Genomic DNA, 25,166 nt, shown 5'->3' with positions numbered 1-25,166 from the left:
GAGTGGGTGCAGCTCTATCCTAGCTGGTAGCAAATGTAAACCTCTACAGGACAAATATTTTTCTATAGTTTGTTAAGCATCTTCAAGTCCTACTGAGAACAAGTCTGACAGTGTCAAAATTACACATGAAGTCTAACCTAGCAGTTTTAATTACACAATATATCTAACTTTGCCAGTTCATCATTACTTGGGAGCAGACTATATTTTGACCAGATCCAACATTCTGTTAACTGGATATGGTTTTCATCTCTGCTCTGCAAAGTAATATAACATACCTAGGTGTGTGTATACACATACACATATCCTTCTTCTCACTACATGTAACATGTCAGGTATTTGACAAAAGTAGGATTGCTAACTTATAAACTGGTACCTCTAGTTGGAAAACTACAAGTGCTCATTGATGCCTCTTAAACCTCTATTAAAGGGACCTCCCCCGCCCCAGTCAGTTGGCAACCTTAGATAAAAGTGGGAAAGTGCCCTCAGACATGAAAATTTATGTCACAATGAAGGTGTTAGTTTTTTAACATTCCACAGGATAGTTTTGTTCACAAATATGTTTCAAGAAAGATTTCTTCTCAACCCATATGCTGATGATTAAGAGTGGAAATCCATTCATGATGGCGATAAAAAAGTGTGACTTTTCAACTGCTTTTATAATTCAATAAAGTGGTACAGCTTTCACATACACTTGCAAGCTTCCTACTAGTTAATCTCCTAACTGTTGACCTCTCTGAGCCTGGACCAAATAAACTGTCTCTCCCAAGTTTATGTGTGAATCCAATCAACACAGCTAAATGGCTTTGCTTGGATGAGCATCACTGACCTTGCTCAAAGGGTAGCCTTGGGCAATTTATAATCTCTTAGCCTAACAAACCAAACAAATAAAATTCCACCCACCTCCCAAATGCATATTACCCAGGGCTGCCAACTTTTGAAATGCCTAGTGTAGCTGTCCCTTGACAGGCATCTTGATTGGCAACAATTACCAGATAATAAAATTTTAGCTCCACATTATTCTTTCTGCATATCAGACGTCTGATAAAGATACTAGTGTAACACAGGCTGTTATTTTTTTCTGATCAGTTGATTAACCCAAATGCCAACACCAATCATTTTGGGGGAAGAGTAGGATAAAAGGGTGATTTTTCAGCTCTGGATTTAAAAAGAGTCTGTTTATTTTTTTTAAAAAGTCATTTGAGGCAGAAAAACATTATAGCTGATTGCTTTATTGATACTGTATTACGAATGAAAAGTACAATAGGTGCAGAATTCCGGGCAGTTTGACTCTTGCATATTGAGTGCACACAAGTGAAATATTTCAAGATACATTAACACCCATTTCCCCTTCCCCACTCCCTCCCCTCCATATAAAACTTGAGCAGACAATAATACATACAATGACAAAAAAAAGTTTTTTAAAAAACAACAAATACAATTCTTCCCTTCATTTAGTGCAGAGGCAGCTAGGTCCATCACCAAAAGACTGAGCCTTTGCAGTCAGGCAGGATGAAATGAATGAAGCTGTTATGAGACAGTAAGACAGTGGAACCAGTTTGGGGGAACCATGCTCCATCCCTTGAGTGCTGTGGCTGTGCACTGAGGGGTGGAAGAAAACAGATCAGTATGGATTCCAACATTAGGTTTTGTTTTATAAGCCCCTTCTTTAAAAAAAAAATAGTGATTTGCAAATTATATATGTCCCAGGAATTAATTGTGCCACACCAATAAAGGGATTTGACACTTTGCTTCTAGAAGACTGTGCTCAGAACATCTTCCACTGCAGTATTAGCCATCTCTCCCTTGTAGATTCCTACAAAATGTATGTGCCAAAGAAACACCATCAACTGTACTGTACACCTTTTCTCACTGCAACAAGACTGGAAGATAACAATTCCCTTCCTGCCACTCACTTGAATATTGCATGCCTTAGTACAGATTTTGCAGATCAGCCAGGCCAATTTGATTAAATTGCTCTCCACTTGATAATTCTAAGGCCCATAGATGGTTTGAACAGCCAAGTGTTCGGGGGTCTATTTGAATATTCCAGTCCTAAAAACAAATCCCTTCTGGTCATGTTGGCAATGATTTTGCAGAAAGCACATTGCCTGAGCCTATGCATATTTACTCCAATGCTAGATCAAGCTACATAGAGCTGTGTGTAGTAAGTATGCATAAGACTGCAGCCTTAAAGAATACATGAAAGCCTGCAAAAAAGAAAGCCAAGTAGCCAAAATACCACCCAATTCTCTATGGTTTTAACTGTTGTCTTGTACAAATTGTATGCAGCTCTACTTCTTGTACTCAATTCAGGCCTGGATATATTCAGGGAAAGGAATCAGTGTGAGTTCTTTCTTGAATAATTAAAAAAAAAAACCCTTAAGTATACTGAGCTGGAAGCTTCCGGGTATATATTATCATAGAATCTGGGCCAAGGATTCTGACTAATATGGCCTTGAATCTATATTTGTTTAACTTTTAATGTAAATGTAATCAAAGCATACTTAAAACTATTGTTTCTATCTGGCAATAAGGTGATTACACAAACTGAAAAAAAGAGAACCATGAACTTAGGTTCTTCTGTAACAGCTAGAAGGACACTGAACCAACTTCCAAAATGTAAGCATTCCAAAGTCAAATTTACAAGCATATACTTGTTCTTTGTTGAGCATTCACTCCCTATAAGGTATTGGCTATTGAGATTTTCCCCGGTTGACAAACACTTAATAGTATTTTTAACTGTATGGATACTCCATCAACTTTGATTAATATTCTAGAACGTCAAAGCAAGCACATACTTCTTCGCAATATCAGGATCAGTTCTGTTAATAATATTACAAAACTGAGCCCAGACAAATTCCCTTTGCTGTTTCATCAGTGTTATATCTTGAAGAAAATTCTCATTCTTTATATATTCTACCATACCATATATTTTAGTTGCTGGGGCGGGAGGGAGGGGGAAGACTTGGCAGGTTTTTCAGTAAGAAGCTCCTAACAAAGCTTTGCTCTGCTTAATATAAGTCTTTAAAAATTCCTCATTTCCCCCTCCTCAATCATTTTTTTTAAACTTAAACTATTACTCTCGCCTCATTTTTAACTAATTGGAGCTCAGTTGTGTATTGCAGTACCATGGAAAAGTAAAACCCCAATGGCTTCATGGCTCAAAATTGCAAGTTAACAATTTTTTTTTAAATGGATACATTAAAAAGACCTACCCCTTCTTTAAAAAATACAGTTCAAGTAGTTCTTATGTTCTTTTAAATGTTTGGATATATAAGGCAAAGCAGGTACAGAACTGATTAATGTCCCCCTTTCTCTAAGCAATTGAGTATACAGGATGGGGGCATTGGTTTCCCCTCTTCTTACAATCAGACAAGTGACTATATATCATTTTTATCACTTTCTGCCCCCCCACCAATTCCTGAGCTTCAAACTGAACTGAATTTTAACCTTTCCCATCCCTGAATATCAGCTCAGATTCCTTGTATTGATCCTCAAAGGATAGGATAAGGAGTTTTTAAACTTCCCCTCCATCTCAGGAATTGAGGCAATGAAGATGATCTACCTTTCTCTAGATTTGCTACATTATTATCCTCCTCCTCCTCTGGAACTTTAGTACTCAAGTCAAGCCACAATTCTAACCTTTTCCTTCCTCTAGGAGGGGAAAGCAGGATGTTTCATTTGTATTAAGTAGATGACCTGTTGTTGCTGCCATTATAAGATAACTCTCAGAATTGTTCCTCCTTTTTTGACAAGGAAGCAAGTAAAATGAAGCAGCAAAATAATTAAATGATCAGTCATTTAAGCAATTCATCCTGAGGAAGGTCATTCAAGCAATCATCATGTATAATCTTGCCTAATCTGAAATGTGAATTTCATCAGGTCAGAGAGAAGGCGGCAGAGGGAGACCAAAAATGATTGTTGTTAGTGGAAGGATGCTGACTCTCACCCTGCAAAGGCCAATGGCTGCTCTATGTACAGTGAATAGTTCCATGGAGTAGAATGGAATTACTCACAAAGCATATGCCTTTACAATAGGCATGCTTCCAATTCTGGGTATTAAGGATGGTGTGAAAGACTTAAAGGAAAAAAATGTAGATTTAAAATGTATATAGTTGTATTTATGTATTTCTGCATGTGCGTGCGTATTTTGTATATGAGTGAAAGGCAATTAGCTCATATGGTCATGACCAAGCTATATTTCAGAAGAGAAAAAAAAGAACACACTTATCACACTTTCCTAAAACGAAAAGCTAAAAATTTCAAGTTCAGTATTCGAGATCTTGTCCTTCCCACCCCACCCTCTTGTAATTTTCTGGGTTTGTTTCCCCCCTTCCAACTTACATTAGCACCATAACAACATTTAAACATTACAACCTCTCTTCAGTTACTACACAAAAATGGTCCCATTAAAAATAGTGCTTTTCTGCCAAAAAAAAGTTATATATAATATATATTTTATATATTCAACTAAATCCGTGGCAAATGTGCAATGCAGACGTCTCCTCCATTAAAGTGAACCTATGTTCACACTTTCTTCTTTCTGTCACTTCCTCGGTGATTTTAAAGGTGCAAATACATTTGGAATTGTGTAATTAAACAACAACAAAAAAGGTAATGGGCCTCATTTCCTCTCTGATTCTTAAAATGTGCAACCCACCCCTCCAAAACATACTGTGGTTGTGATTCTTTTTAAAAAATGGATGGAAATGAGGCCAGAATTTAAAACCCTCAGATGTCCCCACCCCCTTTTGCGCTTTTATCATCAAGACAAATACACATTGGGCTTCTTTCAATTTCATCATCTTCTCTTGTTCTTCTGTGTTTTGAACATGGGTTGAAAGGTAGTGGCCCAATATTAAATAGTTCAAGTGCCTTAACGGTCCTTTTTAAGTAAAGGCTGTAAAAATGGGTAGGAAATGAAGAAAACCAACAAACAGAAGATTCTTTTAAAATTAAGAACAATGCCACAGAAATGCTGCTGCTGACAACATTGTAATCCTGTTCTTTCTATGTCAGTTGTTTGGTGTTACAATGCCCCTTGTTGTTGCTCCTTGGTGTAAAAGGGCATTTTCCCTCCCCTACTCTGCCCTGGTTTGGGAGAGAGAAAAGGGTGGGGCCAAGCTGGGAATGCCTCCCATAACATTGAAAAAAAAAATTAAGAATCCATTTTGCTAATTGTCACAGTTCACTTCTGAGTGTCTGTTGTTTCTGAGGTGGTTTGCACAAGAAGTGGCTTCTGGGTGGGGAGGGCAACCAAGGGACGATGGACCTTGGATTCCTCAGATTCTTGCAGTCCCTCGGTCTGCCATCGATACCTGCGGGCACGGAGGATGTTGGGAAGCCCTCTTTGAAGGCGCTGTGAGCTTTTCTTTTGCCATATGTCATATTTTGAATACTTGGTATGAGAAGGCTTTTGAAAAGGATCCTGAAGGAAGAGGAGGAGGAGAAAGGGAAGAGAAACTAAGTAAGACCTTTCATCTGATAGTTTAATTCATCACTAGAAAACCTGACAAACTTCTGAACTCAAATGAATTTCTTCAACAGGCACATATCTGAAAAATTGTTGCTTACTTGAATATGCTCAACAGAATTTGTTTCTTAACTAACCTAGAAGTCAACAATGTTGCTGAAAACAACGACTTCTTATACTATTTTGTATTGGACCTATTTCTTATACAGTAGTTTTACAAATACATGTAAAATGTGAGTTTGTTTCCAACAAGAAAAACATACTGGCTGTTGCATAACATGTAAAATATCCTTTCCTCAACAACCGTATTTGAACAGGGTTAATTTTCCTGAATTCACACACTGTGACAGAAGCAACATAGTGCAAGTATAAGATGATAATGAGAGCCCCAACAGTGTTAAACTTAACATGGGATGTAAGTCCCATTGAGTTCAGCAGTGCTTACTTCCAAGTAGGCTGCACTTCCAATTCACCTTTCTAGCTACTAACAGAGACACAAGAGGTTATCCAATTGTTCTCTCTTTTTACTTTACTTTTACTTAGCTATTGAACTGTTGATCCCAATTTTCAGAAGGTTTTTTTCAAATAAAGTTTGAGAAATCAAAATTTATATATGTCTCATGAAGTGGTGTTTAGCCATAACTGCAAACACAGCAGATATTGATGATAAAGGTCCTGTTGTCTTATGGCATTTTATTTTTCAAAATGCATCCTATTATACTTAGATATCATCTTACCTTGTTTAATGCTGGTAAGACTACAAGAGAAGATGATGAGAGGTCCCGCTCCGATTTGACAGATTTTGCACAGTACGTTTCCAATAGATTAAGATCGCAACTCCGGAAACAGCACTCCTCCACTATGCCACGGTTGAGCCGGCCTCTGTTTCTGCCCACCGGCCGACCTGTAATGGCACAGTCATGTTAGGAAAAAAGCCTTGGTACCCAGTTGACTGCATTTTTCTATAGGAATCAGATTTTAGTATCAATTTTTTACAACAAATTGTGATTTGGCCCATTCAACAGATTCGCATCAACATTTTTGGAAAATTCTACAGGTGGTCTTAATGTTTTACAAAGTAGTATGGACAATCCAGAATTAAAAGGGTGTGTGCGGGGGGAGTACAAATCAGAATATTCTAAACCAAGCATCTGAACATTGGTACTACGTTTGGCTTGCTTCATGCAGGACTGTTCTAGAAAAGACTGTCAAATACAAGTTATTACATGCAAATACACTTTCATTTTAATGTGTTGAACTCTAAAATATTAGTGAGCTCAATATTTCAACAGGGTGATAAATCTCAAGATGTCATACACTTATTCTGTTACTAGTTCAGTGACAATTGCTAAGTTGGCTATATTGTATTCTTTTATAAGCTCTTCTCAGGGTCTGCCTCCTTGATAAGATTACATGCGGTGCTAGCAGAGAAAAACTAAGCTTATGCTCAACACTTCAGACACAAATACCCTCAATACTGACAGAAGATGCTCAGCAGAGCTTTGGAGTGAAATTTGTTCAACCACAGTCGTACCAAGAGTGACTGCTAGATAAAACCCTAGGGAAGCCCCCTGTGTATCTCTTCTGTTATGGATATTTCTACCTTCCCTCCCTGAAATGACTACACTTTTCTAGGTCAGTCACCATCATCTGTTTTCCTTTCAAGACTGGTACCACATATTTCCAATTACGTAAATGGACACAGATTTGATTGTGTCCAAAATCAAAATCACCCTTCTGTCAGAGATGCTCTTTGGGAAAACAACTACTAGAAGTATTCCACTACAGAAGTTACCTCTGGAAGCAGTAGCTGAAGAAGAATTTGAGGTTATAAAAATATACAATTAGTTTGTGAATTCATGTCAAGATGCAAGTATTCCTAACAATTTAGCCTGCGATGCAAGTCAAACTGTGAGAGCATGCTGTTTACCTAAGGGGAATGCCATTACAGAAGGCAAACTAACTTGGCACACACTGCAATAATGCTTGACTTTTCAATAGTACTTGTAAGCATTCAAACTCTCAGTAATTCCTTTGTCAATACAAGAACTCGTGGGCATTCGATGAAATTGCTGATCAGACAGGTTAAAACGGATAAAAGGAAGTACTTCTTCACCCAAAGGGTGATTAACATGTGGAATTCACTGCCACAGGAGGTGGTGGCAGCCACAAGCATAGCCACCTTCAAGAGGGGTTTAGATAAAAATATGGAGCAGAGGTCCATCAGTGGCTATTAGCCACAGTGTGTTTGTGTATATAAATTTTTTTTGCCACTGTGTGACACAGAGTGTTGGACTGGATGGGCCATTGGCCTGATCCAACATGGCTTCTCTTATGTTCTTATGTCAGACCTATGTATTATGATTCCTATATTATAGTCTGGACACTGACCTAAGATCACCTGGCTGAGGGGAGATTAGAAGACTCTCAGAAGATCTCAGGTGGTCTCCTTTGCAGATTTAAAATATTGTCTTTCCATTTTAGCTTAATTTCAACCAACATTAAGAGATCCTTTGCTAATGGAATGATACATGTAGGGTCTCTACACATCACCTCGTCAGATGATACTAACTAGTCTCATTTTTAGCAATAAATTATATCAGCCACCTTCATTTGAACCATTCTCTGTGTTTTGAACTTCCTCTTAAGAGAAGGATCAGGGTCATGTTCATCAGCATATCCATCCCCTGCATCCTGTGACTAGAGCATAGCACATAGTATGTGGATTCAGCAGCTAGACACAGATTCTTGAACAGTTCCTCTTTCTTTGGAGCTTCCCCCTCCCCCCCCAAAAAACCCAACAGGAACTGCAAACAGCCTTTTCATAACACTGTCCAAGGTTTCTCAGTACTGCAAATACCCATGTGTGCATTGAGGAAGTGAGGTGGTGGATGTCTGTAGTATACAGGGAAATTTGAGACACACTTCTGAATAATTGGAAAATACTCTAAAGCCTGTGCCCCCTTCCCTCACACACCCCCTAACCACTGCTTCTGTCTGATCAATCAAGCACTAATCCAAGCGTAAGAAAACTTTGGGTGTAAACAATCTGCTCTTCCCCTGTCAGAGGAATGTGGGCACCAACAAGAAGGCCTTTGTCAGATGGCTGGGCAGCAGTAGCCATTGTCCCAAACCCCTCCCCCAAAACAGCTTCTCTCCCCCCACCTTTCTTTTTCCTAGTATTATTCTGAGGGATGCAAGGAGAGAATGTGCTTTGTCAGCATGAGTGGCTGGAAAGAGCTAAATTCTTATCAGCTGTTGGAAAGCAAGAAACAGGAGCTGTTGTTTACAAAGAAGTCAGATGCCTCTTTCTCGCCCCCCCCCCCACACATATCAAACCCATCATCTCTTCCTCATCTAGGAAGATACAGCCAGATCCAATATTTTTACCATTTTTATAAAAACTTTTGCACCCTCTGATCTGGAAAATGTATTCCTCATTGGCTCATGTCCCCTTCAGTGCCTGACTCCTTCCTGTATTTCATTACTAATGTGATGAGCATAATAGCAATAGAAGCTTCTGTGACACTTCTCTCAATCCTTTTACACTGGTTCAAGTGACCATTTTGATAAATGGTTCAAGTGACTATTTTAACACTTTATTATTTTAATCAATAAAAGTGGTTTAGGATAAACAATAATTGGCTTTGTCATTCATTAACAGCTCCTATACAGGGGTCACTTTAGCTCACTTCAATACTGCCACCAGATCCCCTTGCCTCAGTAGATATAGACAGACAGAGAGATTTCAATGGTGCTATAATGAATTGCTCCAAGCTAGGGTCCTGACCTTTGATGGTATTGGTCATAACTGGAGTTTAAAGGGTCTAAGAGGACACTACCCTTCTAAAAATATTATCAGGAGAGAGATTAGACAGTCTACATGAGGAAGGTATAAGGTCTGGTGGTCACAGATATGATCATGTGTTAAGCAGCTCTCAGTGATCTAGTGAGTTTGGAAGACTATTGTGCTAGTCTGGGGTTTTTTTGGGGGGGTGGGCATGGGTGGAATCTATTTTTATTTCCAGCTCTCACCCCTTGGGAATGAAGCAACTAGAAACAGACTTGCTTATGCTGAACACATTATTTCCCTCACTACTGAGTAACCACTGCTCATTAGGATTAGGGGTCAGGTCTTTAGATCAAAGAGAGTTCAGCTGTTGGGAAAGTTCTGAGTCCACTATCAACTCTATTAACCACTACCTTCAGTGGTTTTAAAATGCAATGCTAATGATGAACGTACCTTTCTTGCACCCAAGGAGAACTTACTTGTTAATTCTTCCTGCTGTCATTCCAATACAAAATGAATGCAGGAATGATTCAGAAGCAAAGAGGCAACACACCAGATTTTGGAGATGAAATAGGCAAAACAAGCATGTGTGTATATGTATGTGAAGAAGGCCATCAAGTCACAGTGGACTATGGCAACCCCACAGGGTTTTCAAGGCAAGTGATTAAGTGGAGATGGTTTGTCATTGCCCTCCTATGCAAAGTCTTCCTTGGTCTCCCATCCAAGTATCAACCCTACTTAGCTTCCAAGACTGGGCTACAATATATCATTCCACATCCCCTTTTCAATGTGAGGGTATCATGTCTAAGATGGACACTGGATAAATGGGTCAGTTTCCATGGTGTAGTAGCTGGATTAAGACAGAGACCAGGGTTCAAAAACCTCCACTTTGCCATGAACTTCAACAGGTGACCTTGGGCCACCTGGTACCTTGCAGTGATTTTTATACACTGCCCCAAGCTTTTAGCAGGAAGGGAAGAGAAAAAAACAATAGCATTAAATAATATATCAACTTAGTTCTTCAATAATGAGAAAACAAGAAAATGTGGCTCAGTGAATTTCCAAGATGTGAGCTAATATTTGTCAAATAAACACTCTCCCCATTCCAGATCTGTTATAAAGAGGTAACTGAAGTTTGTTAGTAAAAGAAAAGAACAGCGGCAACAACATTTTCCCTCTCCATTTTGAAATGTGTGGCTAAAGAAATGTAGCTGCACTTCCATGTAATTGTGCCCAGAATGGAAACCAGCTGGTTGAATTAGGTTAATTTGTATCTATTTTTAAAAATATCATGTGTGCGCATTGTGCTAACACTGATATGATGCAAGATGACACGCCACAAAATTTTGAAGTAACATGAAGCAGACTAAAATACCAAAAGTTTAGATCTACATAGGGTTCTTTTAAAACTTGCTTCTAAGAGACATGGTCAAAGAAGATACCTAATGCAAATATTAAACTTAAAACAAAGGCCAATGACTTTGGTACATTTTCCCAAGGCTGGTGTTTGTTTTCATCAATATTACACTCTGTGAATTAGAAAGCAGTGTTTCAAAATTCAATTTGCTCTCTTGTGCTTCAAAAGACCTGATAACTAGGTGCCAAATAAGATTATTGTTTCGATGGATACCCACTTTTAGAACTTCTCTCACCATTTTTCTATAGAGGGAAGCACAGGTTAGAGGAGGAGCCATGGCTCAGTGGTAGAACATCTGCTTGGCACACAGAAGGTCCCAGGTTTAATCCCCAGCATCTCCAGTAAGGATTAGTCATTCAGATAATGCAAAAGATATTGAGAACCTGGAGAGCCACTGCCAGTCTGACTGGACAATATTGATTTGATGGACCTGTGGTCTGATTCAGTATAAGGCAGATTCATGTGTTCATCCTAATTGCATTGTGTTATAATGTCTGGAGTAAGCTCAGCCTCAGTCTATAATCTTAAAATAACACTGGCCTACCTTACAGAGCTGTAGTGAAGCCTTCTCAGATAATGTGAAAAACACTTCTCAAAACATGAAATGCACCTCATAAATGCCAAGTATTATAGTGACAGCTGTACATGGTCCAACTCTACATGTTTTACAGGGAAGAACTAATGCTCACTTCCCTTCATGTGCAAAAGATACTTACTAAAATAAAATCCTCTGTCTCCACAGACAAACTGCAGTGTGTCCACCAACTCTCCACCACAAAGGGTTTCAGCATGGCTGTACGCAGAGGCAGAATCAACCACATATGCCAAGAAGGTGAGTGCTAGCAGTAGTATCCGCTTAGAAGTGCACATCTTCTGCACCTAAAGTATAGGTTAAAAAAAAAAAGAATGAAATTGTCCCTTCTGTATTACTGAGTCAGCTATGAAACAATATAGCAGCGAAGTAGGGCTTGGGATACCACCACTGACTTTTAAGGCAGCTCCTGAGAATGGTCCCCCTCCCCCCCCCCCAAAAAAAATTGTTTGCTTTAAAGCAGTGCTTCTGCAAGAAGGACCAGCATATATTTTAGCCTAGTGGGAAAGGAGACAATGAAAAACTGAACCCTTCTTGATTTTAATGCTAGTTTCAGTTGAGTATAATTTGTATTTGAAGACAAACTTGTTTGAAAATTAGCATGCAAAGACATAGGCAACTGTATTAAATATGCACTATGGAGAAGACTGACAGCAGATTCCTTTTCATACTAAGGTCTATATAAATAGGATAAGGTCTAAAATGCATGTTCCAAGTATTATAAAGCATGTGCTTACGGAACAGAGGTACCAAAGTTAGCCACGGCAGTCACTTTTGGTCAATCCTGTAACATTTTCAAACCAGACATTGAACTTGTTCAAGCAAATGTACTGAAGGAGGCAGAGGCCCAAGTGCACATGCAGTCTAGATAAGAAAGGAACTGCAACTTGTGTTTACACTCAAGCATATGTATTTATTTATTATTATTTATTATGTTAGATTTATATCCTGCCCATTCTATGAAGACTCAATGTGGCTAACAGCATAAAATAAACAATATTAAAACAGTAAAACAATCAGATAAAATCACAATGGTGTTACTTCATCTATTCTAGGCAGGATCATATAGTGTCTTCCTTTCTCCAAAGCCTTCAGATCTAGGCACTTGGTACTAATACGAGGTAGATCCAGGTAAGGTGGCAGCCCTCTCCCATTCAGATGTCATATGCCATCCAGGACAATTCAGTCATGCAGGCCCCGCGGAACTGCAATAAGTCTCACAGAGCCCTGATGGCTTCTGGAAGGGTGTTCCAGATTATTGGGACTGCCACCAAGAAGTCTCTTGCTCTGGTGGAATTTAGCCTAGCCTTTTTTAACTCAGGGACAATAAAGGATTTTGAGAACTTGATCGAAGTGCTCTCTGGGGAACATGTGGGGCAAAATGGTCCTGCAGATAGATAGGTCCTAGGCCATATAAGGCTTTGAAGGTTGATACCAGGACCTTGAAACGGATTTGGTACACAACAGGCAGCCAGTGCAGTGCCCTCAGCACAGGCTAAATGTGTTCTTGCTGGGGAAGCCCCATTAGTAGCCTGGCTGCAGCATTTTGTGCAAGTTGCTGCTTCCAAATCTGAGTCAAGGTCAGCCCTATGCAGAGAGCATTACAGTAAACTATTCTTGAGGTGATCGCGGCATGGATCACCATTGCTAAGTCACTGCGCTCAAGGTAGGGGGCCAACTGCCATATTTGCCAAAGATGGTAAAAGGTGTCTCTGGCAGTGGCTGCTACCTGGGCCTCCATAGTTAAGGAGGACTCCAGGAGCATCCAAGCTCTTAACCCTCGGTGCTGGCATCAACGGCGCCCCATCAAAGGTGGGTAAAGGGATCACCCTTCCCAGGCCACTGCAACTTCGATAAAGAACCCTCTGTCTTTGTTGGATTCAGCTTTAGATGACTCAGCCTGAGCCATGATACCACGGCTTGCAGTGCCAGGTCCAAGTTCTCCTGGGTGCAGCCAGACCGGCCAGCCATCAATAGATAGAGCTGGGTATCATCCGCATACTGATGACAAACCAGCCTATACCTCCTGACCATCTGGGCAAGGGGGCACATATATATATTGAGCAGCATTGGGGAAAGAACCACCCCCTGGGCACCCCACAGATAAGTGGGTCTCTCTGGGACGACAGTTCCCCGATTGCCACCCTTTGTCCCTAACCCTGGAGGAAAGAGAAAAGCCACTGTAAGGCAGACCCCTGTATCCCCACGTCAGCAAGACAGCTGGACTGCAGCCGACTGGTCTAATAGCAGCAATGCTGCTGAGCTGCCTTGATCCAGATGTCTCAGGAAGTCAACCATGAGGGCAACCAGCACTGTCCCATGGACTGGAACGGGTCCAATATGGAAGCATCCTCCAGGAAACCCTGTAACTGCGTTGCCGCTACCCTTTCTATAATCTTACCCAAAAAAATGTAGGTAAACCAAATTATCATCTTTTGGCTTCTAAAGGGGAGGGAGAGCAGAGGCAGAGCAGTGTCCTTAGTTTCTCTGTCTCAGGACTACAATGTCTAGCATCAATTACAACCCTTTCTACTGTGATGGATTCCTAAAGAACTGTTTTGGACAATTGCTTTAATCAGCATTGTTATAACTATAAAGAATTGTTAAAACTATGTTTTCGGGAGGAGGGGGAGAAGCAGTTTGAAAGGGAAGGGAGAGTTTGTATGGAAGGAATTTTTTTTGTTTCAAGGTCTTGATTCTAAAATTCTAGATTGGTTTAAGAGAATATATTATTATTCCCAAGAAGGGATAACTAATGTATGGTCATCACGATAGCACAAGGCAGACAGAGTGACCTTTTGTAGAATTGGAATGAATCCCATGAGTGATCTAGTATAATCTATTCTTGGCTTAGCCTCAAGCTTTCTAATGTGACCCCAGACAGAGTCCAAGGCCAATTTCCTATCCATTAATCCATATTACCAGTGCTGGATTACCAGCTTTTCAGTAATTTATGGTATGTGCTGTCCCCAGTGGGAGATGCAACCTAACTTTCTAAAGTGGTTACTAGCCCCCCACAGGGGAGAAAATACTTACTGTACTAGGCAAGGAAAACACAATGATGATCCAAGGATAATGCTAATTTCTTACTTAAAATAAATCATCTGATTTGGTTTTGAACCAAGTACGCGTTCAGAACATTCAGTTTAAATATTGGACACTAGCTCTTTTCCTGCATATTCAGCATCTAAAATCTCACAGGTAGTAGCAGCAAAAAGCCCTATGCAGAATATGAAAATATGAATAGCTAATCAAATAACCATGTTTGCTTAAAGTAATGTTTTGATCACAACCAAGTTGGGCCAAAATAAAGCCATTTGTGGTTATTTTAGTAAATTTGTTGGGAATAGGAGGATTCTCCTATTTGTCTCTCTTGCATACTTTAGGAAGTTGCAAAACAACAAGTTCAAGTATGCCTCCTAAAACTACCTGCTAAAGAGGCTTCATAAGATTAAGGTAAAGGTAGTCCCCTGGGCAAGCACCAGTCATTTCTGACTCTGGGGTGACGTTGCTTTCACGTTTTCACGGCAGACTTTTTACGGGGTGGTTTGCCATTGCCTTCCCCAGTCATCTACACTCCAGCCCCCCAGCAAGCTGGGTACTCATTTTACCAACCTCGGAAGGTTGGAAGGCTGAGCCAACCTTGAGCCGGCTATCTGAACCCAGCTTCCGCCGAGATCGAATTCAGGTTGTGAGCAGAGCTTAGGACTGCAGTACTGCAGCTTTACCACTCTGTGCCACACTAATCTCCTTCATAAGATTAGTACTGCAATAAATTAGTTTTTATATTTTACAAGAGCTGTTCTCATTAGACATAAAATATTATTTAAAATATTTATACCCCACTTAATTTTCTTAGACAATGAGATGCAAGGACAGAAAAGCCTAAACCCATTAACAAAAGTAAAAATAGCACACAGATTAAAAACATAGCCAGATCTGCCAAAAACTGCTCATTCTCTACCAAATGCCCTCTAGAACAAACTTGTCTTGCATGTCTTCCTAAATGCTGAAAGTGAAGCTATAGACCAAATTATGATATTTTGGCTTGTAAAGGGAGTGGAGGCAATGTTCTCAGTTTCTCTTCTTCATACAGTCAACAGTGAGTAGCATCAACTACAATCCTTTCAGCTATGATGGCACTTTGGAGCAACTGTCCAGCTAAGCTCTGAAGTTCAAATTGGCAGAATAAAGGCAAAAGCAGTCATCCAGGTAGGAGAAGACGATATTGTATATCCCACCCTCCACTCCAAAGAGTCTCAGAGCAGCTCACAATCTCCTTTACCTTTCTCCCCCACAACAGACACCCTGTGAGGTGGGTGGGGCTGGAGAGGACTCTCACAGCAGCTGCCCTTTCAAGGACAACCTCTGCCAGAGCTATGGCTGACCCAAGGTCATGCTAGCAGGTGCAAGTGGAGGAGTGGGAAATCAAACCCGGTTCTCCCAGATAAGAGTCCGCACACTTAACCACTACACCAAACTGGCTCTCTAAGGTATAACCATCTTGCAGAATACCCAGGCATTTACCAAAAAGGAATTCAATGAGCAACAAGCTGTTCAAAGGGCACTATTGTTTTGTAGTACTACAGATTGCTACTAGTTTCCCCCCACCCATACTTGCCAACTCTCTTAAAGAATATGCATTAAGTATGTTAATTTACAACTGTGGTATTTGAAATTCCCTGTTAGATCACTAATGCAAAAGGGCCCGCAGAAAAGATTACATGGTTGACATAGGAAGAGTCTTCCCAAACAGGCTAGAAGCTCAAAGTGAGTTTGTCACATGTTCTATTGCCATGTGCAGGAATCAACTTTTGATCTGCCACTCAATGGTTTACAGCAGCAACCCAGAAACCATGCATGATAACGGATGCTCAACTGGCACACTGTAAGTGTGGAATTGACACAGCTAAGCTTTTCAGACATCTTTCCTATTCCTCTCATACATCCAATAGTCTGTGTGAGTAGGGCTTTTTTTGAGCAGGAACACAGAGGAATGCAGTTCTGGCTGGCTTGGCATCAGGGGTGTGGCCTAATATACAAATGAGTTCTTGTTGGGCTTTTTTTACCAAAAACCCTATATGAAACAATGGTGATCTCAGAGTGTGTGGCCTAATATGCAAGTCCTACTGGGCTTTTTCCACAAGAAAAGCCCTGGTGAGTAGGGTTCCTTCTCTGAATCTGCATGCAGGGGGGAGAAATTGTGCAAGGTGGCTTCAAAGATCCCATTGAGCTCGTTGCATATCAGTCTTAGTGAAGATGTAAACTTACTGCAAGGTACCTCTGCATTTGCAACTTATCTTTTAGGACAGAAGAGGAATAGAGGCTGCAACATTTGATCATGAGTTTTAAGGACAACCAAGAACCACTCCCTCCCCCATTTATCTTCTGCATAATAGGTGAGCCTCAGATAGCTAGTTTAGCCACTTTGTCATCGACCCTGGTAACAGTCAATTTATCACAAAGAGTTGCTTAATTTTTATGTTTGACAAACTCTGAGCAAACAATTTCTTTTCCCAGGAGGCCTCAGATCTGGGAATTTATCTGTCTGCTCACAAATTCTTGGAAAAAAAATGCTGATAAGATTTATTTCCCCTCCCTGTCCTAAAAAATTCTCTCCCCAGCACTGTTCAGTGGGATCACTGCAACAGTAGATGATGTGGCACTTAAAAGCCTTTCCTGCCCAAAATGCAAACACACACACACACACATAGCGAATCCAAGCTAAACAACAGTATTTTGACACAGCTCTGAAAGATAACTGCACACAAGAAATCCTAGCTGACCTCCATCTTGTGTAATGGAAGTGGTGGATGGGAAGACTTCCATCCCAAAATAAAGCCAACTTCCATTACTATTCTGTCTTCTCATTCTGCTAGACTTTTTCCTTATCTTTATCTTACTCTTGAAGCCAATGGCATTTCAGGATGAACAGTCATTGATTCCTTCTATAGTTGTAGATTCCACCACACAGTAACTGATTTTCCATAATATCAAGGATCCCAAATCACTATATTAAACTGTCCTTTCCTATCCTATCCAACCTATGATCCAGAAATTGACACACAGATGAGGAAACAGTTATTTTGTCAGAAGCTGTGATATTTGATATTCCCCAGTTCTTCAACTGCATGGAAGCACCCTTCAATTATCTATTAAAAACTGCCTATGAAGTCTTAAAATGTTATGTTCTCCTTCGGTCATGGAAAGTACAGTCACAGACAATTTATAGTGTCCCCATAGGGTTTTCAAGGCAAGAGACATTCAGAGATTGTTTGTCATATTGCCTGCCTCTGTGTAGCAACCCTTCAAGTTCCCTGAGTGGCCACCCATCCAAGCACAGATTAGGGCCAACCCTGCTTAGCTTCCAAGATCTGACAAGAACAGGTTAGCCTGGGTCATCCAGGTCAGGGCATGTTTTCCCTTACCCTCCATGCAATGCCAAGCCATTTCTCTCTCTTCTGGACAAGAGGGAACAAACAAGGCACACTTACATTACTTTGTTCATAGATTCTGAATGTCTTTTTTTTTTTAAATGCCCTGTAATAAAATGCCCAAAAGGAGATGACACTTGTATTGCAACTTAATCCAACACCCAAATGGATGTCTGTATATTCCAGTGTACAGCTCGGGTATTATGCATTATCTCATCCTTCTTCTTAATGCTGACTTTTCAGCAGTAAGGATGTTCACCTTGGGTTTTCCCCCCTCTCTTTCTCTCACAACTCCCTAAGACAGTAAGAAACCAGGCAGAGAACAGCTTGTTTACTAGTCAGTGCTGAACTCCTCAATGCTCTTTCTCATCCCTACCTGAATCTTCTGCAAACAAGTGAGACAATCTTGCATCTTTCAGCTTACTCCGTAGCAGACTGTAGACAATGGGGCAGGGGGACAGATAAAAGAGGCTTAGTAGAAGGCTTAACAGTGTTGTGATATGGGCTACTACCAGTAACAGCATGACTTATGACCTTAAGGGCTGTACCCAAGGGCTCTGAGAGAGAACAGGAAAGGGACTGAGGGGTGGCATGATACAGGTTTACAAGATTATGCATGGCATAGAGAAAGTAGAGAAATAAGTATTTTTCTCCCTTTCTCACAATGCAAGAACTTGTGGGCACTCAATGAAATTGCTGAGCAGTTGGGTTAGAACAGATAAAAGAAAATACTTATTCACCCAAAGAGTGATTAACACATGGAATTCACTGCCACAGGGAGTGGTGGCAGCTACAAGCATAGTCAGATTCAAGAGGGGATTGGATAAACACATGAAGCAGAGATCCATCAGTGGCTATTAGCCACAGGGTATAGATGGATCTCTCTGTCTGGGGCAGTGATGCTCTGTATTATTGGTGCTGGGGGGACAACAGTGGGAGGGCTTCTGTTGTCCTGGCTCCACTGGTGGACCTTCTGATGGCACCTGATTTTTTGGCCACCGTGTAACAGGGTGTTGGACTGGATGGGTCATTGGCCTGATCCAACATGGCTTCTCTTATGTGCTTATGTTCTTAAAAAGTCATGTTGAGGATATGGTTATTTAGGAGGTAGGGGGAAAAGATGGAATTACACATTACTAGTCCAGTCAGAATACAGCACCAAAGAGAACAGATGTCACTAGCTGGCTGTATTAGAAAGATCTATATTATTGTTTGTTGTACTTGTGTATGCCAACATATGCACAGGCCATCAAGCCTGGACTGGTGAGAAGTGAATCCTAGATATGTATAGATTACACTTTCACAGGAGTATTCTTCAGGAACACCTATATTGCCAGGATAAGGCAGCTCTCTAATTCTACACACTGAGAATTTTTTTTCTATTTAATTGAGTATGCTTACATACTAGGTATGTGTGTGACAGATAAAAACCCCATTGCTTCAAAACAGGAGCCTTTTTAATTCTACGTTAACAACACTAATCTAATTATTGTAAGCTAGTTTTATTGCCTTTGAAATTTCCTTTTTTCAAAAAAAAAAAGATTTGTAATACATCAAAGTATTGATAATTAGACTTTGCTGGATGTTATCTCATGTACATGTACTGTCCTACCACTCCCCCCAAACGTGAAATCAGAGGTTTTTTAATATACTAGAGACTGAAGGATAAACTAGACATAACAGCTGCATGAGCCATGTTGGTCTGCAGTGGCAATGCAGGATTCAAGTCCACTAGCACCTTACAGACCAACAAGATTTCCAGGACATAAGGTTGAAGAATCACAGCTCCCTTTGCTAGGTGGTGGCATTTAAAGCATAGCATGGAGCTCCTTGCCTTCTCCTGGATGGCCCAGGCTAGACCAATCTCATCAGATCTCAGAATCTAAGCAGGGTCAGCATTGGTTAGTATTTGGATGAGAGACCATCAAGGAAGTCCAGGGCTGCTACATGGAGGCAGGCAATGGCAAACCAACTCTATTAGTACCTTGCCTTGAAAACTTTATGGAGTCACCATAAGTCATCTGCAACTTGATAGTACTTTACACACATACAAGGGACTGCTCATCTCCCAAACCTGCTTATCCACAGCTTTCCCCCCTCACAGTGGGATTTACTTCCAGTCTCACAAATCCACCAGAGAAGCCACAGAAGTAGAAAAATAGTTCAGGTCTTCCCTACTGCCTGCCTATCCTGAAACTATTTCTCCACTGCAAGTATCTGATCCTTGACAAAAATGTCTGCTGCCAGTGTCTAACTTGCCCCTTACTTTTGGACCTGTATACAAATAATTTGATAGGACTGAAAAAAAAAACCCAGCTCCAGTACAGGAAAAAATCTTTCCATATATCCTAGCAAAAAAGGTCAGCCTTAAAACTAATGACATCAATAAATGCAGAGCAACATGTTAAATCATACTGGGTTCCATATGTTGGGAGTATGCTAAAGGTCTATGTCATAATTGCACACTTAGAAACACTTGACCAGTAACAGAAATCATCAGATGGATTTGCCATGATTTGAGAATGAAGCTCTAGTTTATGCATAACCATTTTCCTGACTGCCTGGGGAGAACAAGCATTATCTCCAAGCAATGAGGCATGGAAGCTTTTGTGGATGGGAAGTGCCCCCCCCCCATTTCAAGCTACCAGCATCATACAAATGATTAATATCAATATGTGTAGGCAACTGCTAGGCTAGTAAAAATGTTTGTGGGCTAGTAACTTGGGCTGTAACCTTTTGGTCTATTTGATCAATTAAAAAGGGCTCCTAATTAGTTAGGCAGAATATCTTTTGCAACTGTCAGTTATTTAAGTAGTTACACATTCATGAGCAGCAGGTGCCTTCTTTGAAGGATTTCTTTCTCTCTCTCATAGGAAGGAGGGAGCGCTTCTTCTGAAATGACACCAGCTGCTGTGACATGCATCCATCATCTGGAAGACTTCTTCAATGTGTAAATCAATTATTTGTCTGAATCTGATTATGAATCATAAAATCTGATTATGTCCATAACAATACTTTTGTGGCATTTTAAAATTCCCATGGCTGTAACTCCTATTCCCCATTCCTTGCAATTGTCCTTCCGTCCAACAACATTCAGAACTAAATCTGAATGACACCACCAAAACAGAGAGTTTACACAGCTTTCATTCAGTTAAATGTAGCCTGGTCCTCCCTTGACTACTTCCCTTAGGCACACAACACTCCCACACAAAGTATACTATAGCCAAGACAGCTGAGTTAATGCTGTTGCTCTGTCCTGGTGTTCTTTCTTTCTTTTCAAAAAATACATCTTTTTAAGCAGTTCTTTGCTTTAAGGCAAGAGATTAGTGGGACAAGTGAGCTCCACCTAGCTGCAAACTTTCCTTTCTGCCTCCTGTGCCAGCAGGCAACATACACCGTTTTAAGCCATCAGACCTTCGTCTGCATTTATACCACTCAAAAGCAAAACAGCCCAACAGCTGCATAAAATAAAACTACAGAAAGCAGATAGGTAGGAAAGAAAAGAAGCAGTAAACCCTGTTTATTCATCTCACTAGGGTATATGAGTATTGCTTGAACTTTGGTGTGCAGCCCAGAAAAAATGATTTATTACATTAAATAAAAAAGGAAACACAATCCTGCTTAACTTTCTAAAGGCATCTGGCAGAAACAGGGAAAGGAGATTTAAAGTCGCTCTTTTCCCCTAGCCAACTGATCAATTTTAGCTGTCCAAGTTAGCAAGTTGTTCTTTATTGCCCCTCTCTCATTTTTCTGCATTTGTTTCCAAAATCTGAAGTAAATATCTGAAGTATAAACATGTATCTCTCAAACCTCCAGTGAAGTCAGAGATCATGGTGCCTGGTGTACACTGGCAAGCAATGCACCCACAACGCACTGCCAGGAAGTACAGTGAATTCAGCCCTGCCAGTTCCATGTTAAGATGATACAGACTCACACCCCTGCCTTCTGCCTATTTTAAAGCATCCTGTCTCACTTCCTTCTCAGTCTCTCCCATGCCACTGATGGAGCAAGTTCTTTCCTAGCAAAGTTCTTGCTACCAAAAACAAAACAAAAACACACCAGTTAGCTTCACTGCCACAGCACTCTTCATAATTTTTAAAGGTTAAGCATAAACCATTCTACTGCACTCAGCAAGCAGCATCTCTTGTGCCAATTCCACAAACAGTAACTTGCAATCACAGGTTTCAAAGCCCAGATCCTCACACAGTAAAGTATTTCTAAAGTGCTATCTTATGCAGTTAAAAGTCTAATTGATTGCAGTGGACGGCTGTGGAACACCCAACTAGTTAAAAAGAGCAATTCGAGTCGGTGGTCTTCCATGTAAACTATTGGTAAAAACAGCTTTCCACTTAAAAAAAAAAAATACTGGGAAAGCTCCAATAAGTTTTGCCAGACATGAGATTTCTAAATTCATGATCTTTGTCAACTGTTTAGGGAGCCCTTTCCCACAGCTACTTGAATGGATGCACACTTGACTTAAAATCTTTTTAAAAAGCCAACAAGGAGTGCTAGTGCCTGTGAAGTAGTATTAAAACTAAAGGTAGTCCCCCCTGTGCAAGCACCAGTCGTTTCCGACTCTGGGGTGATGTCGCATCGCAACGTTTTCATGGCAGACTTTTTGTAAATAACCATATACATTAGTGCAGAGTGATGTGCCAGCCTTAAAACACCCCCTGCAAGTGTTTCACTTACAGCCACAGATGCAAACCTTTCTCATTCAGCATTCTGAACCGCACAGATTAGAAATTGTGTTAATATATTACTGGCTGAAAGCAGTTCAGACACATCTGCTGGTACAGTTATGTTAGACTACAGTTTCCTCATGTGCCCCAAATCCCTCCTGCTCAGCAGAGTGCTAAAACCTTTCCAAGTTTCTCAAAACAATTACTCTAGGGGAAAGCAGTTGGAAGAGAAGAAAGAGGGGAAAATAATAAAAAAAAATCCATACAAAGTAGAAGGCCCTATGCCAACTGTTAACTCTCTCTCTGTTTTTTTGGCTCCACATCCCTGTTTTTCCCCTTCCTTCTCTGAGTTTTCATTCCTCCGGGACCTAACATGCTGCAGTGTTTTTTAAGAAGTGAATTTAATAACCGCCAGAGCTGAGGAACTACGTGTTCTTTACACAAAATGCACAAATCTTCAGAAGTTTTTCCTTCAAATCTTGAGAAAAGTAGGCAAATGGCTTTGTAATAAAAAGTTAGTTCCATCCAGCACATGACCTTGCATGTCCTTAACACACAGAGATGCAGTCCAGCACAAGTCATGCAAACAAACACCAGGCTGTTAGTTAAATTGGCAGCTAACACTCAAACTTGCATAGTGATCTAAGACTTTTTGATACTGATCTCTGAAATATAAGAGTACCTCAGACATTCTCCCTTCCCTTAACAGCAACAACAAAAAAAACCCTGACACACTGCAGTAAAACACACTTCAAAAAGAAAAGGTAATCCGCGAGAATTCAGCAATCTGCAATTTCTGGTCAACAACTAACTCTCCATTCATGAAACTCAAGGGCCGCAGGGCCAGAATCTTACTCTTTACGCTAGGCATACAGATCCCTTCACCCTGAAATATCTCCCCTTGCAAGCTTCTGGATATCAACGTATGTAGCAGGCTGCAGCGTATTTGCCACAAGTTCCTACAAAGCTATAATGCTATAGGCCCTGGGAAGCGTTTCGACTCGGCTGCTCTGACCTGAAAAGGCTGCCAGAACGCAGGCGTTACGTGAAATAAAAAACGACAGAGCAAAGTTTGAGTTCAGTGGCACCTTTAAGCTTTCGTGGTTTAAAAGGTGCCACTGGACTCACACTTTGTTCTGCTGCTCCGGATCAACACGCTACCCACCTGAATAAAAAAACTATAGATTCTGACCCATCCCTTGGGGTCCCTCTAGTGTCAAAATGAGAGCATTGCAGAAGGGGGGTTAGTTTTTCTGTTCCGAAAGCCTGATGTCTGCACGCACTGGAGGAAAAGAGTAAAGAAATCGGGGAAGGGACGGGGGAGGAGAAGAGACGCGCTCGCTCCGTTGGGCCGGTCCCTTTTGCAGGCAGCTCCCTTTAGAAATGCTGCAGAGATTTAGTGGCAAGAGAGACGGCGGAAAGGTGTGCAGCAAAACGAATGCAACTTTTTGAGGCAAAGGGAAGTTGTCCGTTTCAAAAATCCTTTTTCAACTAAAAAATGCTTTTAAAAACAGAACTCAGGTTCCTAAGAAGGGGCAGATCCCCGCCTCCCCGGACGGATTTACGAGTTCTGCTTCTTTTTTGCAGTCGGCGTCCTTCTGTGAACTCAGGAGCACGTTAAGCAAAAGCGGGCACAAGTATTGGAACCGCACTTACGTTGCAGACGCCCGGAACCGCTTGCTCTCGTTAAGAGCTGTGATGCTGCTGAATTAGCCGCCCTGCTCCCGCACACTTCCCTGCCTCCCACTGCCTCGGAACGAGAGATAAGTCCGGGGGGGGGGGGGGAGGGTGTTTTTCCTCCTTACCTTTGAACTGCCACAACTGCTCTCAACTTCTTGCGTACAGATTTGGAACACGTCTGGGTGGCTGAAGCATTCATCCATGTGGCTCTGTACTCTTGGCATGGTGCTTCTGCTTCGCTTGATTCTGGTTGTATTTGGTATAGCAAGTCCCTTTTAGATTGATAGACAGATACTTTTAAAAAGTTTTTCTTTGCTGCCTCCTGCGTGGATCTTGTTTCCAGAAACCAGGCTTATTTCTCCCAGTAGCAGCTATAGCCTCAATCAACTGCTCCACAACTGAGGAGACAGACTGAGAGCGTTCACTGTCCCTTCTTTTATACACTACCCAATGGGCATGCTCAAACTCCTAACCCTCAAGGTAACTCAGCCAATAAAATTGCAGAGGTTATCTAACCCCTCTCTTCCCCCTCTTCTTACCTCCTCCCTCTTCAAGTCCTCCTGAGCCTTCCATTTGGAGGGGGGGAAAGTTTCAGTAGCGTGGTTTCATAGAATACTCTATCCAAGCATAGTTATATGAAAGTGTCTATTGCTTCCTGCAGAAAATTCCTCTCGTCCTCCCCCTGCCTAGCACACATGAAGTGGAGAAAGTGTGAAGGGTGGGCTTCTCCTGATAGTTAAAGTTGTTTTTCAAGGGTGACTAGAAGAATGTTTCTATTCCCCTTCATATTTTCCCCTCTCACTTTGTTCTCATTTGTAGAATTTGTAGTTCTCATTTGTAGAACTAAAACTCTGTTGGGATTGGGAAATGCCAACACTTGTAAGGCTACCAAATGTTAAACAAAGATTTGTCTTTGACTTTGTTGATGGAATGATTTTAATGTAATCTGTGACCAAGTCATGTTGGTCATGATCTTGTTTATCAGTGACTATTGCCCTCTCAGCTGGAATGAAAACAGGAGGCAGATGTGGAGATAAACCAAGGCACACGTTTATTAAGGATCTGCAAAATGGGATGAAGTTAAAATATTTCTGAAAC

The 25,166-nt window shown here is 40.9% G+C and overlaps 1 protein-coding gene across 1 annotated transcript; it reads right to left on the bottom strand.

Annotated features, from left to right (window-relative positions):
• Nucleotides 1–1,209: 1,209 nt before the first annotated feature.
• IGF2 (insulin like growth factor 2) lies at nucleotides 1,210–24,475 on the bottom strand. Its single transcript, XM_060261154.1, has 4 exons — nucleotides 24,194–24,475; nucleotides 11,397–11,559; nucleotides 6,211–6,377; nucleotides 1,210–5,428 (listed from the first exon to the last, which is right to left on the bottom strand). The coding sequence occupies exons 1-4, from the start codon at nucleotides 24,290–24,292 to the stop codon at nucleotides 5,189–5,191; spliced, it is 669 nt and encodes a 222-aa protein (XP_060117137.1). The 5' UTR covers nucleotides 24,293–24,475; the 3' UTR covers nucleotides 1,210–5,188.
• Nucleotides 24,476–25,166: the final 691 nt, after the last annotated feature.

This window comes from Heteronotia binoei, chromosome 21 (genome assembly GCF_032191835.1).
Source record: "Heteronotia binoei isolate CCM8104 ecotype False Entrance Well chromosome 21, APGP_CSIRO_Hbin_v1, whole genome shotgun sequence".
Lineage (NCBI taxonomy): Eukaryota > Metazoa > Chordata > Lepidosauria > Squamata > Gekkonidae > Heteronotia > Heteronotia binoei.
The sequence above is the reverse complement of the archived record's forward strand: the minus strand, read 5'-3'. Positions and strand labels throughout refer to the sequence as shown.

What these genes read in the sequence shown, in the direction of transcription:
- IGF2 (XM_060261154.1), bottom strand. Translation starts at nt 24,292, where the DNA reads ATGCCAAGAGTACAGAGCCACATGGATGAATGCTTCAGCCACCCAGAC. An exon ending in GCAGTTGTGGCAGTTCAAAG is followed by an intron (nt 11,560 to 24,193) that starts GTAAGGAGGAAA and finishes CCTATACTTTAG; the next exon opens with GTGCAGAAGATGTGCACTTC. An exon ending in AGACAGAGGATTTTATTTTA is followed by an intron (nt 6,378 to 11,396) that starts GTAAGTATCTTT and finishes GTGCCATTACAG; the next exon opens with GTCGGCCGGTGGGCAGAAAC.